The sequence below is a fragment of the Muscardinus avellanarius genome, assembly GCF_963383645.1.
Source record: "Muscardinus avellanarius genome assembly, chromosome: 2".
Lineage (NCBI taxonomy): Eukaryota > Metazoa > Chordata > Mammalia > Rodentia > Gliridae > Muscardinus > Muscardinus avellanarius.
The window spans coordinates 185,933,216-185,952,445 of NC_137787.1; the positions used below are offsets into that span (position 1 = coordinate 185,933,216).

The 19,230-nt window shown below is 42.2% G+C and overlaps 1 protein-coding gene across 2 annotated transcripts in view; it reads left to right on the forward strand.

Annotated features, from left to right (window-relative positions):
* Nucleotides 1–19,230, forward strand: part of GPC6 (glypican 6) — a gene marked incomplete at both ends in the record, with an annotated part of 1,162,580 nt that overhangs the window by 1,032,462 nt on the left and 110,888 nt on the right. For both annotated transcript variants that reach the window (XM_080689891.1, XM_080689892.1), the window contains one exon: nucleotides 16,911–17,041. In XM_080689891.1, coding sequence (XP_080546017.1) covers nucleotides 16,911–17,041 — 131 coding nt within the window. The remainder of the gene's footprint in view (nucleotides 1–16,910; nucleotides 17,042–19,230) is intronic.

Sequence of the window (19,230 nt, forward strand, 5' to 3'; positions counted from 1 at the left end):
TTGACTGAGATAACAAAGGTTTACCTCACTGAGGAACGGCTCTCGAACCTTCTCTCTCCTCTTGTGATGTTCTGACTGATTCCGGAAGCATTTCTGTGCTGTTCAAATTGCATTCTGAACGTGAATATTTAAGACTGTTTGTTCATATTTGGAGGCAGAGGTTCCACAGTTAAAGGCATAGAAACTGGGCTCACATCTCTGGGGTCACCATCTGGCTCTGCTCCCAGTACAAGACCTCTGGCCTCAATAAACTTGTTTCATTTTCTTGGAAATGGAAGTAAGGATAATCTTTTTTCTCTTGGAGTCAGAAGGATTAAATGAGTTACTGCTTATACTGCCCCCTAGAGGTGTACTGAAAATGGATGGGATCCAGCAGCCCATGGTGGCTTTGAATTTGAATAATGGCTACCTGGTGGTCCTCCAAGTAACACACTTCAATCTCTCATATTGCTTGCTCCGAAGGCCTGTGCTGATCTAGCAGGATGTGCACACGTTGATAATGCCCCCGTCTGAGTCTTGTGCTTTATTGACATTGGAGCCTCAGGATGGATTTGGAGTCCTCTTTCCCATTTCCCTATGGCATGGATGTTTCTATAGGCTTTTGTAAACCTGCCTTTTTACTCCATTATTCCTTGCTTTGGCATTTATTTTGAAAGGAAACCATCTTAAGAATGGAACTAAAAGTAAAGTCCACGTATTCCTGCATCACAACACAGATCTGTACAGTCCTCCCACCTTTTCAACTATCTACCCAGTACACATCCTCCCCGTGCACGTAACTTGATGTTGCTTCTGTGGGGTGCACCCTTATAGCTTTTCTTCATCTCTACCACTCATGTCCTTTACTCTGACATGAGATATCTCTGACCAGGCTAGTCCCTAACTTGGGCCTAACTGTGAGCTCGGCTTATCTCCACCCCGTTCTTTTGGGTTTATCAGGACACCTGTCCATAGGCTTGACTGATTCATCCCAAGTGCTTTGGTCTGCTTCCTCCTAGATAACTCAAGCAACCCCCATAGTCATATGGTTTGGGAGCTAAAAAGCTTTTGAGATATCTATAATCCAAACACCTAATTCTACAGATAGGAATTAGTAAATTCAGTGCCATGCATTCACTTTTCGTCTCTTTGTATGCATTGTAAACCCCTTATTGTACAAGGAAACAAGTTGTGTTTTAATTCTTAAAGTTTAAATTTGAAAATAGAATGTCTACTTAAATATCTGATTTTAAAATATAGAAAAGTATATTAAATGGTGGAATCAAAGCTATGCTTTCTTACCTTCATTTAGTATAGAAGAAGAATTCTATACTAAACTGTACATTTGAACTTTGTTTGGTTCATTAATAAAAATATCTTGGCCCCATATGATGGTACACACCTGTAATGCCAGTACTTGGAGGTTGAGACAGGAGGGTTTCAGACTTGAGGCCAGCCTTAGCAACTTAGCTAGGTTCTCATCAACTTAGCAAGACCTTGTTTCAAAATAAAAGAGGGCTGGGTTCAAAACCAGTACCAAAAAAAAAAAATTGTGTTTACTATCCTTAGTTATTAAATGAATAACTGTACATTTAAAAGAATCTATTTTATTAGATAATAGATAGGGACAGATCAGTGATAGGAAGCACATTATATAATAGTGTGGAATCTGGTATGAATTTATAAAGCCAAAAATAAGACAGCGATTATAGAAATTAAAGTGCATGACAGCATGAATATGTAGCTGGTTTAAAAAGCATGTTTTCATATAATAATAAGGGGGTACCTACCTATGCACTATTGCACTGAAAAATAAAAGATAAACATTACCTAATACAGCCTGACTCTAAGACATGCATATTAGAATTACCATGTAAAATGAAGTAGCAAAACGTATTACCTGTGGTCATCTCTGTCTTGGTAGATTATAATTTTTTTATTCTTTGTATCTTTTTTCTTTTCAAAATTTTACATAATAAACAAATAGAAAACATTTGAAAATAAAAATAAATCTATAAAAAGTAGTTGCATCTTTCTGAAAAAGTTACTTTCGTTTTATAGCAAGTGCAAGACATTCCTTCCCCAATCATATGCATTTTCTAGGACCAGAATGTAAGCCTGCAATCACACCGTCATTGATGTTACTTTTCAGTGGTAAATACTAGATGATTCCAAATACTAAAAATCAGAAAGAAAAAGGGTGGGCCCACAGCTTGCAATATGGAGGCTGCTCCTTGAAGTTCCCAGGGAACTTGTTTAATTCAACTTGATGCAGGTGTATGGGCAGAGTAGACTTTAATGTTTTAATGCCCTGGAATAGACAGTGATCTTCTCTCTCTTCTCTCTCTTATCTCTTCTCTCTTCTCTCTTCTCTCTTCTCTCTTCTCTCTTCTCTCTTCTCTCTTCCCTCTTCCCTCTTCTCTCTCTCTCTCTCTCTCTCTCTCTCTCTCTCTCTCTCTCTCTCTCTCTCCTGCCTACTACCTACCTGAGACTCAAGCAATCTCTCCTCGGCCAGGAAGACAAGTCCTGACAATGCACTGGTTTCATTCCACAAGGTCCCCCTCCCCTGAACTGAGCCCACCCTAACCATTTACAACCTTGAGCCAGTCACTCCACCCCCAGGGTCTTAGTTCCACAACCACTGAAGGAGATAATAGCAGTCCCTTCTTCGCTGTATGCTGGGAAGATAAAATGAATCCCTTTACCCTAAAGCTATTAGAGCAGTCCCAGGCCACTGCTGCTGTACTTACGTACTCCCTTTCTACGCGATCCTCTTCCCCCCTCCTCTCTCCTCTCTCCCTCCTCCTCATCTGGACAGTGATCGTCATCTCTGCCTGGAAGAGAGCTTTAAACCAGAGGTGTGGGGGCAGGAAATAACCAGCACCATCTGCCATTCCTCATCGCTTCTCACCAGTCGCTATAATGAGCTTTTTTCCCCCCTAGTCTTTAAAAAACAATCAGCTTTTTTTTTCCCCCTTTGGGTCTAGTGACCCATGATAACAGGACACACTGCTCTTTTTTTTTTTTTTTTCCCCCTTTTGGTTCACATGACACTAAGCAACAAAGTAATAAAAGATATTTCTTTTTTTTTTTTTAATAATGCTAGTCCACACAGAAGGAGGAGGAAGGGCCCCATTCCTTACTAAACTGCCCACCAATTGCTCCGTTTGGACTCGGCGGGGAATTCCAACAACGCACCTGACTTTTCATTTATTTATTTTTTATTGGTTCTGGGAGAGGTTTGTGATTCATTCCGTGCAGTGTGCAAGCCCTCGTACTAGAGGAACAGGTGGCCTCTGGAGTGATTTGCTTTATTAACTTTGAGGGCAAAGGAGGGAGAAATAGAAGAATTGCTTAAGTGCAATATGCTGGTGGAAAGTTTAGACTTTTGTAGTTGGGTGGCATTTCAAAATGTTTTAACTGGTTTCCTCGTGATAGATGGGCTGGCTTTAGAGGTGGAGGTAGCGTATTGGCGTGGAAAGACAAAGAGGCTAAAAGACAGCAAATCAGCTCACAGGAGGACAGCTCACTAGACCTCTGGTGTCCCTGGGACTCAGTGGCCTTCTTGGTAAAACAAAGGGGTTGGACCGGCTCAGTGAGGCCTTATGGGTTCCTAAATAAGGATAAAATCAAACTTTCAATATTAACTCTCCTGAGAAATGCAAGGAATTCTATTCATAAAGATATGATAGTCATAGAACAATAAGCGGGTGTGGTGCTGCAAGCCTGGTGTGGCCCTGGTGTCCCAATGTGAAGTAGGGAGCATCCCCACAGGAACAGAGGATGCTGCGATAGCCACGAAGGTTAACTTTCCCCAGGCCAAAGGGGTTCGGAAGACGGAGCCTCGAATTGGACACAGGTCTGAGGACCCTGCCTCTCTCCCTCCAGAACGATCAGCCAAGCTGCTAAGGATTCCAAAACAAAGGATCCCAAACAATCCAATGGGAGTGTGCAAGGTCATAAGGGAAATGGATTAATGCGAGTGCTTCTCTGCGTTTGTGAAGGGCAGTTGGGGAATCGAGGTGCCCACAACTGGAGGAATCGGGTCACAAAGGGAGGCTAAGGAGAAGCTCAGTTGCAGCAAAGAAAGAGTGGGAAAAAAAAAAAAGACTTAGGACAAAAACACTTTATCATGATCACTAATTCTTTCTTCCCCAATATCCTTTTTAAATATAGCGAAGCACCTGGATGTTAGTAAGTAAATCAAACACGAGTGGGCATGGTGCTGCCATCTCAACGATTTCAGCACTTGGAATACTGGACGGGGTGGAAGAGACAGAGGAGTGGTCGCCGGGGCTGCTGTGCGTATCAGATGAGCCGCCTTCCTTCTTCTGGTCCTGTTTTCCCAAATGATAAACCAGTTGATTGGCCCAAATTAATTTACTTGATACCAAAACCCTGCAGGGTGCACTAAGGGCATGAAGATAGTTTTTTTTTTTCTTTGAGAACTTGTTACTCCTCAAATTCTGTGATTCATCATCGCAGCAAAGACTGGGTGGGTGTGAATTATTTGGACATCCCAAGCTACAGATGACATAAAAACTTATTCGCACGAAGAATAAGCAATAAAAATTTAAATGAAGAGTTATGGATGGTAGTATACACTTTGATGTCCATCAAATTTATGATTTACAAGCCTGCTCTTTCTGGCTTATGATGTAAGTAACATCTCAGAGATATAATATAGCAATGAGATGATGCTTACGTGAATATATTATATTTTTATGAAATACAATGCATCATTCTACTAAGAAGAAACTGTCTGAAAATGAGCCCTGTAGATTCTAATTTCTGCACCGTGCAAGGACAACTAGTGAATTATTTTCCCCCTGCAATCTCCATTTTCCTTTGCAGTGTCACAGGCAAAAACTAAGCCTCTTTGTTTGCACTGGTTTCAGAATTAAATTGGTTTGTATATTTGTTCTCTCCTCCTCTTCCTGAATTTGGTTTCAAAGTAAACAGTTATTTCGGTTATTTTCATTAAATTCTCTCTCTCTTTGTCTCTCTCTCTGTCTCTCTCTGTCTCTCTCTCTGTGTCTCTTTCTCTCTCTGTCTCTCTCTGTCTCTCTCTCTGTCTCTCTGTGTCTCTCTCTGCCTCTGTCTCTCTGTCTCTGTCTCTGCCTCTCTCTGTCTCTCTCTGGCTTTTTTTTCTTTAAGTCTTCAGTTAGTTATTGTAATCATTCTCTCTCTCTGTCTCTCTCTGTCTCTCTCTCTCTGTATCTGTCTCTGTCTCTCTCTGTGTGTCTCTCTCTGTCTCTCTCTTCTCTCTCTGGATTTTTTTTCTTTAAGTCTTCAGTTAGTTATTGTAATCATTCTCTCTCTCTCTGTCTCTTTCTGTCTCTCTCTGTGTCTCTCTCTGTCTCTCTGTGTGTCTCTCTGTGTTTATCTCTCTGTGTTTCTCTCTTCTCTCTCTCTCTCTCTCTCTCTCTCTCTCTCTCTGGCTTTTTTTTTTCTTTAAGTCTTCAGTTAGTTATTATAATCATTCTGGGTGGCTTTTCCTCTTTATGTTTGAGTCTGATATCTGCAGTGTTTTAAATTGCATTTAATCGGTTTGCTTCCATTTTCTATGATTTTTTAAGCTAAATATGACTTTTATTACAATCTGATCTTCTTCAAAGTATTTGTTATGGAGACTAAACTGTATAGGCAGCTGTGCGTGGTGACACATGCTTGTAATCCCAGGATTTGGGAGACTGAGACAGGAGGATTGCAGATTTGCACCCAGTCTTAGAAATTTAACAAGGCCCTCTGCAACTTAGTAACACCCTGTTCCAAAATAAGAAATAAATAGGGCTGAGGGTTTAGCTTAGAGGTAGAACTACTGGCTTCACGCCCCAGTAACATGTGCATGTGCACACACATATACCCACATATAAGGTTGATGAAAATGAAAAATAAAGATGATCATCAATTTGTCATTTGCTGAATGCTGACAAATTACAAGGAAGAAACAAAAATGGCATTCACTGCAGAAATTGTTTTAAAAGTTAATAGCAAGCCAGGTATGGTGGCACACATGTGTAATCCCAGTACTTGGGAGGCTGACAAAGAAGGATCATAGGTTCAAATAAAATAGTGCTGGATTGTAGCTCATATGTAAAATGCCCCTGAGTTTAATCCCTAGCACCATTAAAAAAAAAAAGTTAATGGCAAACTTGGAGTCTTGAAAAACAGCAGAAATTACCTTATTTGGTAAAGGCAAAAGCTTTAATAATTTCGGGGGGAAAGAAGGGGACAGTTAACCTAGAAATAACCTTTGACAAAAATAAAACCAGCCACACTTTTCAATTTCAAGCTAAAAGAACTAAAAAGTTATTTCTACCTAATAAAAAAGTACAATAAGATTCTAAGCTCCCACAGAAACTCTTCATCTATGTTATAACACATCAAAAACCACAGAGGGCTCATTTATCCTGTTGGCAGCGCTTATAAAGTTTTGTGGGCATTTGTGATTGTGTGTGTGACAGGGGAGTGGGAAAGGGGGCGGATCGGAGGGTAAGGGACAAATTATTAAGTTACTAGAAGAAAATATGGGGAGATCTTTTAATAATTCACTTAACAAATATTCATTGAGCGTCTCCCAGGATCCAAGTACAGTGGTCCCTCGGTATCCATGGGGATTGGTTTCGGGATCCCTACAGAGTCCAAAATCTGAAGATGCTCAAGTCTTTTATATAAAATGGTGTTGCATTAGCGTGGAACCTACACGCATCCTCCCATGCCGGGGTCCAGCCCTAGCAGAGCCGGGGTTTGTGTGTTGATGAGAGGGAAACCGAGGCCGATGAGAGAAGCCACACGAGATCAATCTTTCTCCATTTTATTCAGTATTTGTTACAGTTTTTATACTTTCTTTGTTGGCAGAAAAGCAAGAGCATAGTCATACAAGCAGGATTGCCAAGGATGGGAAAAGGTTTTATTTTTTATAGAGTTTAGGGCAAGGGTGCCAGACATTTAAACAATCATAGTATGCTTTGTCTCACTTCACAAGGCTGACTCAAACCTAATCTTATACAGTGGCTCTAACTAAGGTCAGTTTGAACTTAATATTTGGCCCAATATCTTTATCCTTGGGAAAAAATCTTTGCTGCCTGAGTCTCTCACAAGCCGCTGCCCTTCAGTTTTAGTTATAATGTTTATACATAAAATTCCAATTATACATATTAATCCAAATAATCCTAAAATAATTTTATGAAGAAAGGAATGCTAGACATTCTTCATGGGGGAATCTACGCCGTTGCGGATCCCCTGATCGAGCTTTCTCAAGATCTGCAAAAGATAGGGTAGCACTCCCATGCTCTTTAACTCATGTCTGCATGATTACAGCAGCTAATACGATGTAAGTGTGATGCCAACAGTGATTATATTGTGTTGTGTAGAAAGTGACAGGAAGAGAAAAGTCTGTACATGTTCAGTGTGATGAGCTCTTTAAGAAATATTTTGATTCTGGGGTTGGTTATCTGTGCTGATGCGGGGCCCACAGACATGGCAGGCGGCTGTATTGTTCTAGGGGATGGAAATCATCAGTGAAGAGGGCATACCGAGTCCCCAACTGCTTAAAGATTGCATAGTGGTGAAAAAGAGACAATCCCAAGTGTGCATATAACAAGCCTGTAAGTGGCTAGTCAGCGAAGGATGAGCGTTAGACAGAGAGTAACTAGGAATTTTTAGGGTACAAAAAGGTTTTCTGGAGGGTTAAAAAAGTTGCATTTGGTTGGAGACCTGAAGGAAGGGTGCATTGTGTTGACATTTAGGAGGAAAGTATTCTGGGAAGGAGGGACAGCATGTTCCAGGGTCCTGGGGCAGGACACTACATGGTCCAAGTTCAAGAAACAAGGAGGAAATGCAAATGTCAATAGATGATGTCAGAGAGAAGGGTGCGGCCTGTGCTGCCTGGCATAAGATCCAATATTTCTGTAAATGGTTGACAGAATTGACGATAACAATTAAAAATATCCACATGGTGAAAACTTCTGCAAAGGAAGCCACTAGATAACCAGCAACTAAGGGGGATTGGTCATTGCTGTCGCAGAAGGGCAGGTTTTCTTCATTTTCTTAAAAGAAACCTCTTTATGTCAAGACTAAAATGTTATGATTATAGTAATTAGTAATCCCCAGAGAAAAGCAAACGGCCCAAGAATATGAAAAGAAAATGGAACAAAAGTGAACAGCCTTCCATCGTGTTAAAGATGCCCAACGTCCAGCCCAACTGGACTCAGGATAAGAGGAATCCAAATAAGAACTGCACGAAGGGGCAGCGCCTTCTCCTAGCAGATTCACAGAGGGCTAAAGGCTTGAGGTTAACAACATCGCCAAGTCTGCGACCCCGAGAAACAGACCCTGTCATGTGTTGCCAGTGGGAACATAACCAGGTACAGCCTGCTTAAGGAGAGAACTTTGACCCTAACTACCTAAGTTTTACATTTTTACTCCTTTAACCGGGCAGCCTCACATCCAAGACTATATCCAACAGATTTATTTGCACATGCTTTTTTAAAATTACGTACAAGGATATTCACTGAAGTCTCGTTTTGTAATAGCAGGAAACCCTGCGCTATGTAGTGTAGCGAGAAATGAACTAGCAAGGCTCAGTGGCGCATGCCTTTAATCCCAGTATTCAGGAGGCTGAGACAGAAGGATCAACAGGTTCAAAGCCAGCCTCAGCAACTTAGTAAGCCTCTGTTTCAAAATAAAAAGTAATCTGGATTTTAGCCCTCTGTCCGAGTGGTGGCTGGTAAAGATCTTCTCCCATTCTGTAGGCTTTCTCTTTAGGTTCTTGATGGCTTCCTTTGATGAGAAGAAACATTTTAGTTTGATGCCATCCCACTTGTTAATTCTTGCTTTAATTTCCTGTGCTTTGGAGGTCTTATTGAGAACGTTATATAGGCACGCTGCCTGTGCCTATATGTTGGGGTGTTGAGCCTATGCCCTCCTCCAGATAATGGAGGGGAAACCTCAGCAAAGCTAAAAAGGAAGGGTAGGAGAGGAAGAAGGCTGAGGTTGATTAATGGAGGAGCTACATTCCAATATGCGTATAAGTGTGAAAGTAGCATGGTCAACCTGGACATCCATTGCTGGGAGGAGGGAAAAAGGGAAGCGGGGTGGGGGGGCACCAAGCACTGTGTGAACATATGCCATTGTCAATATGATCCACATAAAAATTAAAACAATTTTTTAAGTTTTAAAAATTAATAAAAAATTAAAAACAAAAATAAAAAGAGCCAGGGGTGTAGCTCAGAGGCAGAATGCCCCTGCATTCAATCCCTAGCACCACAAAAAAATAAATTGAATTAAAAAGAAATGAATTAAAATTCAGAGGTGGAGCTGATTATACATCTCTTCTTAAACTTTCATCCTGAGAAGTTTTGAGCAGGTAGAATGATTGTAAGGCTGTTTAGAAAAAAAGTTATCTGCCATTGGTTTCAGGAGAGATTAGGTTTGGGGGAGAGTGTGTGGCAATTTCAATGTCATTAAAGGGTCCTGATTGCATTCTAAGGGGAGAGCCATTGGGGACAGGAGCACCGGCAGTCACAGTGCGCTGGCCAGGCTGAGAACGTAAGCAGTGAGCAGGCCCTGAAGGGCCTTTCTCACACCAGCTGGTCCTCCAGGCTTACTTTGTGCCTTCAGAACAGAGCACTGGCCTAATCATATTTGCAGTTTTTAAAAGACACTGTCTGCTAGTGCCAGGGAAGAGAAAGCCGCAAAGCCAAATGTGAATAATGTAAAATGTCTAAAAGAAAAAAATTATTTTTAAAGTCCAGAAAGGGCACAGACCTTCAGCCTAGGCAGCTTCAAGTTCTCTTCTCTCTAGTCTGTCCTCTTCCCGGTTTTCCAGCCCTGTCTGCCTGCTGCAGATTCCTTGGTCCCCAGGAGACAGCTAGACTTTCTCTCCAGGTCTCTCTTGAAACACATTCCCACCCTAGAACTCACTGGGGCATTTTAATTAGTTGATGTGGGTGACGGCAAAGGATGTGTACTCTCGGCGTACCTGTCTCCAGCGAGCAGTGGTAGAGAGCGGAGCCCCTAATTCCAGCCACGCCACGGGCATTAATCAGCCTCTATATAAACACGGAGGCTGCTCTTCCTTTTTCTTTTAATGAATAACTGGATGCCAGTGCATGAATTCACCAGGGTGCCGGCCTTTAAAATTACCTGTTTTTTTTTTTTCTTTTTTCTTTCATGGGCTTCTCACTGGGGAAAATGTCTTGGTTAAGTTGAAACGGGGGTGCGGCAGAAATAAGAGAGGGTGAGCGCTGTTCCCAAAGCAGAAAACGAAGAGTGTGTTCATCGACTTCATCTTCAAAGAGAAGATTATTAAGAACAAATTTAGATGGTTTCATGAGCGCTTTAGAGCCGAACATTATTATCTTAACTCAAGTTGTCATCAAATGAGGGGAATTAAAAATATATTTTTTGTATTCCTTACCTTCCTCCTTCAAAAACATTCCAGAAAGGCAGCACCGTGGACAGTTCGGTGTCACCACGATCCAAAGCGACACAGCGACATTTCTTGGCACAGAACAAGTAGTTATTAGAGGAAGCTGAGCTTACCTAAATTGAGTTCTCAAAATTATTTGTACCCTATAACTATGTAGGAAAAACCTAGCACCTTCTAAAAAGACTTTTTTTTAATTTAAAGAAATGCTTTTGCCAGGCTTGGTGGCACATGCCTGTAATCTCAGTACTTGGGAGGCTGAGCCTGAAGGATTGCAGATTTGAGGCCAGACTAAGAAACTTTGTGAGATTCTTTTTCAAAATAAAACATTACCAAAAAGGACCAGAGGTCTAGCTCACCCCTGGGTTCAATCCTCAGTACCAAAAGAAAAAGATTTTTTTTAAATGAAAGATGTTTTCTTATTGTGTCTCATTTAAAACATTTTGAAAATCTTCATCTTCTAATTGAAGTCAGTGGCGTGCAGTACAGCCACTTCTGATTTTATATTTCTTCTTCCCATGAAGTAAATTAAAATATGCACATGATCGTATGAAGTCACACCTGATATTTATATTCCAGAGGAGCACAGGCCCTCAGGAGTGCCCACAGTAAGACAGGTTTTAATCCAGTGCCACTCAGAGGTCAGAGATGGCGTCTAGCTCCCTGTGTCAGAAGTCCGTTCTTCATAAAGTCAGTATTTAGAGGAAGACCAGAGTCGCTTTCTTCTTCCAAACCAAGCCTGTGTCTCCCTCCGGTGCATGCCCCAGAGAAGACAGTTTCTACTTTGAGGCGAGCTCAGTGCGTGGCTGTCTCAAAGCTCTGTGAGCCGAGAGCAGGTGTCTCTGTGTGTTTCCTTCAGAGCAACAGTTTAGTTTCTGCAGTGTTTGTCAACAGGAGGGCACATCATAAATGCTAATTTGTTATATATTATTTGCCTAAGATTTTGAAGATTTGAATCCTGTCAAACAAACACAGGGATATTATTTGAGTGTTCTGTAAACATTGACATGTGACTTCTCCAGTTTTCTATTTCTACAAAAATAAATCATCTCCAAATTTAACAGCTTCAAAGAACATCCGTACTAAGTCAGAGTGCCATGGAGAGGGAATTCAGGCAAGGCTCAGCTGGCCGGCTCTTCTGCTTCACATGGTGCTGACTGGGGTCACTCTGGTAATCAGCTGACAGACGGGCTGGTCTGGAAGATACACAGGGTTTGGCTCATGTACCTGCCGTGTTGGCAGGGGTGGCCGGAGATCTGGGCCCTGCCGTTTCTGTCACCTAAAGACTACAAGCGGCTGCTCCAGCACAGATCTCTGAGGAGTAGAACCTCACAAGAGGCAAAGAGTGGGGCTGTGGCCTCTTAATTACTAGCCCTGGGCAGCAGCATCGTCCATTCTACTTGTGTGCTATTGGTCACAGCCGTCACTGGACGCACCTGAATTCAAGGGACAAGACATACTCCCCACCTCCCAATGGGAAACATATCTTTAGTTGGCAAAGGAGTGCCCCGTGAGAAAACAATGTGGTTTCTTGTCTCTCTGTAATAAACTACTCCATCAAAGGCACCTATTTTTCACACATTGATTTAACATAGAAATCAGCACCAGCTACACATCGTAAAAGCCATCCAAGAACCCTTCACCCCCTTACTCCTCCCATTAATTAATTGCTCTTAATTCTTCCACTAAAGTATCTTGCAAATCAGTTCTCTCCTTCCCACTTAGAGCACCTCCAGGTGGTGACTTACTAAAGCTCAACTTTGCTGAGAGCAGAGGCGCCGGGCATTGTGCTATTGATTTTTAAAACAGCCCCTCAGTTCATTGCTCATCCCAACACTATGAGGTAGATAGTGTCATGAGCTCCTTTTCATGAGTGAAGAAGATGGGACCTTGTGACTTAGGTGACTTTCACATTATCTTCCAGACAGAAGGACCACCACTGAAAACCAAACATCTGCCGGGCGCGGTGGCGCACACTTGTAATCCCAGCATTTGGGAGGCTGAAACGGGAGGATTATCATTCTCAGACAACCTCAGATAGTGAGGTTCTTAAAACTCAGTGAGACCTGTTTCAAAATAAAGAATAAAAAATAGGGCTGGGGGTGTAGTTTAGAAGTAGAATGCTCCTGGGTTTCATCCCCAGTACCACAAAAAAAGAAAGGAGAGAGAGAGAGAAAGAGAGAAAGAGAGAGAGAGAGAGAAAGAAGAAGAAGAAGAAGAAGAAGAAGAAGAAGAAGAAGAAGAAGAAGAAGAGGAGGAGGAGGAGGAGGAGGAGGAGGAGGAGGAGGAGGAGGAGGAGGAGGAGAGGAGAGGAGAGAGAGGCAGAAAATATCAAGCATCTGACTCCACAGTTCATTTCTTAACCAGATAGTCTATGCTTATGCAAGCAGAATGCCTTGGCTTAGAGGTGCAGCTTTGCCTGCAGCCTGGCTCCGAGCTCTTGGTTGGACACCTCTGGGAACTGCCACCCATGCCTCTGTGCTAACATAGAATCATTGTGTGTCTCTGTGCACATTTAGAAACTGGTGCTATTTCTAACCCATTTTATTCTCCAGTTAGACACACAAAAAAAGACATCCACTGCTTGAGCACATCAACAGTCTTGTTTAAAGAGAAGCCAAAGTTGGGTGACACCAGAGATAAAGTGCAGAAAGCATCAGCTGATCATTTGCTGACACTATTGTGACTGTCCTCATTTAATTGGCAAAAAGGAACAGCTCCAAGAACAGAGTTAAAAATAACATTCCAAATATTTCAAAATATAAACGGCACCGAGATAATTAAGATGGCACTTCACGGCAGCCTCTGGAGCAAGTTATAGCCATGGGGCGACTTAATTGGTTTCAGAAAAACTCACCAACTACTGCCTTGATGTCACAAAACTATTCTGTGTTTCCTTCACTTTGGGACTAGAGAGAGGAAGAGGCTGAGGTGTCCCAAAACATGGCTTTCTTTAGCCAGAGGCAGAAGGAAGTTTCTTCTTAGATTAGGGGAGTTTGAGTGGTGAGAGGCTTGCCCTGCAGGTGGGAAGCAAACCAGACAGCAGGGGTGCTCCAGGCTGATGGGTGGACCTTGCAGACCCTCTCCCCATCGAGTGCTGGGGCCTGAGGCCAAGGAGCAGACATATGCTGGAAATCTTTTCTCAAATCTAGGGCTGGATAGCTCCACCTCTCCGCTGAGGCTTCTGCACCTGCTGCTGTCTGAACTACATTCCCCGAACACAGTCATTTTCAGCAGGACTCTTGACAGCGGGATTTGCTGAGAGCTGCTTTTCCTTTTCAAGTATTGTGTGCATAATTAGAACAGAAATAAAAACAAAGGGTAAACTTGATTATATCAGATACGTGTGTGTGAATGCACGCACTCGTGTGTGGTACTGGAGACTGAACCTAGAGGCGTATCTCTGAGCTACAGCTACAGCCTTTTCTTAATTTTTGTGGTTGTTTTGAAACACGGCCTCAGTAGGTTGCCGAAAGTCTCGCTAAGTTGGTGAGCTCTCCTCAAACCTGTGGTCCTCCTGTGTCAGCTCCCCAAGTACTGGGATTATAGGTGTGTGCTACCATGCACATCTACATGAATTATTTATTAAAAAAAACTTTTGACTATAGCTATCTGTATATGAAACATTTGTATAAGATTACCTGGCCTTCTATTAACTAACTTATTTTCACAAACAACATTGTAGTAAGAAGAATATAAGCTTCCTAAACCCACTATTTATGTCTATCAGCCTTCCTCTTATGTACAGCTAAAATTAGTGCATGCATGTTGTTTTACCTAGATGTTGTTTTATCTACACATACAATTTTATCTGAGCTTTTCCAGGCATTTGAATAATTTGCATATTTTTAGGTAAAAGGAATAAAGTGTTTCAATTTATTTGTGTACATTCACACTAGCTAATGATTTATCATCAGTATTTTGATTAGTAAGAATGTCCACATGCTTGCAATTCCAGTACTTGGGAGGCTGAGACAGAAGGATTGTAGGTTCAAGGCCTGCCTCAGGAATTTAGCATGGCCCTTAGCAACTTAGAGAGACTCCGGTTCAAAAAATTGAAGAAGGAGAAGGAGGAGAAAAGAGAGAGGCTAGGGGTGTAGCTCAAAGGTAGAATCCTCTGGGGCTCGATTCTCAGTAGAAAGGAAGGAGGGAGGGAGGGAGGGAGGGAGGGAGGGAGGGAGGGAGGGAAGGAAGGGGAGAAGGAGGGAGGGAGGGAGGGAGGGAAGGAAGGAAGGAAGGAAGGAAGGAAGGAAGGAAGGAAGGAGGGAGGGAGGGAGGGAGGGAGGGAAGGAAGGAAGGAAAGAAGGAAGGGGAGAAGGAGGGAGGGAGGGAGGGAAGGAAGGAAGGAAGGAAGGAAGGAAGGAAGGAAGGAAGGAAGGGGAGAAGGAGGGAGGGAGGGAGGGAGGGAGGGAAGGAAGGAAGGAAGGAAGGGGAGAAGGAGGGAGGGAGGGAGGGAGGGAGGGAGGGAGGGAGGGAGGGAGGGAAGGAAATTTTTTGTTAGGGATTAAGAGATCTCATTCATGCATATATTTTTCAGGTAACTTGTATTCATGAGAACAATACGGGACAGGATGTGGGGGGAGGCAGGGAGGGGCTTGCTGACTGATGCTCCTACATCTGCCCTGGGAGCATTACTTCTTGGTCATTCCACAGGGAATGTAGCAGGGACTCATTTATGAGATCTAGCCCTAAACACCAGTTGATAGCTATGAAAAATGATATTGTTTATAAAGCCTAGGACTCTAAAACTATGAGTCTTTGCTTCCCAGACAGTTATGTATCTTTCACATAAAAAAATCTTCTTAAAAGCTTCCTCATCAGCCGGATTCATAGCTACGTATAACCCTGAAGAGTTTCTGATGTTGGACTTTGGTCGAACATGGTTGAATATGCAATAAAAATAAAATTTGGGTTCCTCATACTACTAGAATAAAGCAGCAAACTATAAACAGTGTTTCACATTAATAATATATTACATTTAGGAAGCAGGTTGTCTGATATATGTACAGTATATTTCGTTATATGCTTAAAATATTCATGCACAGAAAAAATAGGACATATACCACACTCTTTATAGCATTATTCTGGGAAATGAAATTATGGGTTTATTTCTCTTTTTTGTTTTTCTTTTCTATGTTTTGCATTAGATAATAAACACTATGGAAGAGGGAGCAAGAAGAAGAAAAGTGTTTCAAACTGGCTTCCACAAGCTTTAGCAACTGAAAAGCTTGAGATCAGTTAAGCCACAGGTTAAAAGTCCAGACTATGCTAAACATGGCTACTGTTGGCCTCAGTGGTTATTTTAAATTATATGTAAACAAATTAATTCACTTCTTCAATTATGCCTGGCATAAACATGCTTCCAAAGCCACATTTTACTTGTTACAAAAAGTTCTATTCTACAACCCTAGTAGGGAATGGGCTACCCAACTATGTTCCATTGACCAAGAATAGAAGGCGAGTTGGTTTACCGTGGTACCAGTGGACACCTGCCCCTCACCATAGACACTAAAGACCTCATCACCAGTCACTCACATACACCTTACTCCCCTGTAGCCTAGTCAACTCAGAGATTTTCCTACAACCATCCAGCTAGTTAGTGATGACCAAACAATGATTTAAAACATAGCTCTGGCCTCCACATTACCATCTTCTACAGAAAATGAATCCTCCTGAGCAATGTTGAGTTCAGTTCAATGTAATTTTGTAGACATTGTTTGGGAGCTTGCGATGTGATGATGTGCATCAGAACAGGCCCTAGACACACCAAGCCAAGTAAAAGAAGTTCCCCTAATCCCAACGAGTGATGAAAGTCAAAACTTAAACATGGAGCTGGGTGTGGTGGCTCACACCTGTAATCCCAATACTTGGGAGGCTGAGACAGGAGCATCACAGGTTCAAAGCCAGCCTCAGCAACTTAGCAAGACCCTGTTTCACAAACTAAAAAAGGGGTTTGGAGGGACATAGCTCAGAGGTAAGGTGTCCTTGAGTTCCATCCCCAGTACCAAAAAAAAAAAAAAAAAACCCTAAGGGTTGGCTAGGCACAGTGATGAAATAAAGTAGGGAAAGGTGTGTTGGAAAATACACAGAAGCTTGACACAGGAGCTGTGCTTGAGCTGGGTCTTGATATTGATGCATCAAATCCAGAAATCAGCACATCTCCAATTGACTCCCAGAATCCCCCCAAAAGAGGGCAGACCCCTTTTCAGAATGTAGTTGATCCCTGATGGAATGGTGTGTTCGCTTCCTGTGGAATAGTTAGATATGCTCAACTCTCTGCATCTGGATGAATGTTCTTATCTTCAGGCCTGGTTTCATGCATGGAAAATAATCTTGAATCTCCAAATGAAATAAATGAGGACTTTTTGAGATTCAGTCACTCACTTCATTTATGACTATTAGAAGAAAATATTTAGAATTGTGGGCGAGCAGTCATTTTTCAACCAGTTGTTTTGAAAATGCCCGTTCTCAAATAAAGCATGTCCCTGCGTTTTCACAGATGCGATGCTCTTGGTGGCAGAGAGACTGGAAGGGCCGTTCAACATCGAGTCGGTCATGGACCCCATTGATGTCAAGATCTCAGAAGCCATTATGAACATGCAAGAGAACAGCATTCAGGTGTCTGCAAAGGTATTTGCATTAATATTGTATCTACTAGTGTATGTGCCTACTATAGGCGTGCTCTCCTCAAAATGAACATGACACATGGCGGGGAAGGTTATAAAGTCTAACACGTGGCCAGTGAGCTTTTCTATTGAGCTCCAAACTTGCAACTTCATTAAAAATGTCAAACAAACTGACATTATGAAAGGAAGCAATCTTTTAGTCTGCAGCCCCTCGATCATGACGAAATTATAGGCTGCCTAGAAGTTTCAGCAAGCCTCAACTGTGCCTACTAATCCCTCACATTTATGAGAAATTTGGGGAGGATTGTCTTTTTTAATGTTTGAAATTTCCTCATACCCTGGCTATGCGCTTTCTCCAGAAACTTCTGGTTCCGTCATCAGCTGCGTAGAAGAGGCACATGTTAGAATTGTAAATAATTAAACACCCCAACTGATTTCCTTTTGAGACTACATGGTACTTTTATTAATGAATCATCAGGGGCAAATGCAACTTTGTATGGAGTCAAGCGTACATTAAAGGAAAAAACAAAAAGGTAGCCTATTTTCATGAATTATAGGAGATGGAGCTCCTGAGTTGGCAGCTGCCAAACACAGATATCAGGAGCATGGCTTTTGTCTCCACTCGGCTGAAGATAAACTGGGCCCTTCTTAACAAAATCGAGAAGTCTACAGTGTGTCTCCAGCCTCGTCCACCATGTCCCTTCCTCCCACACTGCTCTCTGCACACCGCTCTTCTGATCCCTTTACCACCATTCCTGTGAAGAAACACTAACCAAATCCACGTTGACTACTGAGCGCTTGTTAATTGGAAGTCATTTACACCAAAATGTGTCAGCAAACACTGACATGATTAGCTTTCTTCTATTTTTAAAACCCTTTGTGAGAGGGATTTTTAAATATAATCAAGAGAGACTTCTAATATAACCAAGGAGGAGGGGCAAAATTACAAAGCAGAAAGAGAACCATGTGATCCTTCTAAGGACTTCTTTTTTGAGTATAACTCAAATGAGATTTGGGCTTTTCAGGTGAACTGGTAGGGAATAGATAAAAAAATAGAATCTGGTCTGGTTTTCTTTCCTTCTCTCGCTCTCAGAGATGGATGAGCCATGGATTTCAAGGCCTGTTTCTGGGCTTTAATGAAGCTGGGCTACCTGGTGTAAAGAAGGATGCTTCAAATTACTACTGCCCGCTAGGGAAATAGCACATTTGGGGGTTCCATGAAAAACCATTTTCTTTCTTTCGAGTGGAAAAAAAATTAGCAATCATCTATTCCTCTGGAATCTATTGCCTAGAAACCAATTAATGTTGTCTGGCAAGGCCACAGATCCCAGCAGTGTTCCAGTAATTAGGTGCTAAGGTTGTAGAGGTTCAAAATGGCTCCCAAGAACCAGACACAAAAAACACACGGATCACGGTGTCTGCATTCTGAGACTGCTGTGCACATCTTAGAAGTAGGTGTGCAGACATGTTCAAATCAAGCATTCCTCCTCCTTTTGTCTCATTCATTCACTAAGCAAATATTTACTGAGAATCTACATCCTAGGGATACAGGAGTGAACAGTTTACATCTCTTACTTTCCTCCAATGTGATTTTCAGTAAGAAAGACAGGCACCGAAGAGATAAACAAGTAAATAAGAAGAATGTAACTTCAAGCAATAATACAAATAATCTTTTTCTCCCCTGATGCCTAGACGTCTTTTTTATTGATATGCTTTTATTGGCACATTGTAATTTTACATCATGATGGGGTTCAGAATTATATGCTCACCTCAAAAGAGAAAGTTTTCAGCATTGTAAAAAAAATCCTTTTTTCAAGGAACCTTAAGTTCCTCTAAAAGCAGCTACATCCTAATTGGTCCCCTGGCTCCCACCCTTGTGCCCCCTCAAATCCGTCCTTTATCTAGAAGCAAAGGTATTTCTAAATCACCACCCAAGCATGGCCCTGCTTTGCACCTAGAATGGAATTCAAATGCCTGCAAGGTCTTGCAGTCCAGCCTCAGCCCTCCTGTGACCTTGGCATCTCCTGTGACCTTGGCTTCTGTCACTGAGCCCTCCACTCACTGTAGACCAGGAGGCTCCCCTCTCACTTTCTGAGGCTACACACAGCTTTCTCTGCCTTGATGTTCGCCCTCCGCCATTCCCTTTCAGCAGGTCCCTTTGGGACTCCCTATCCCAGGTTGGAAGCAGATCGA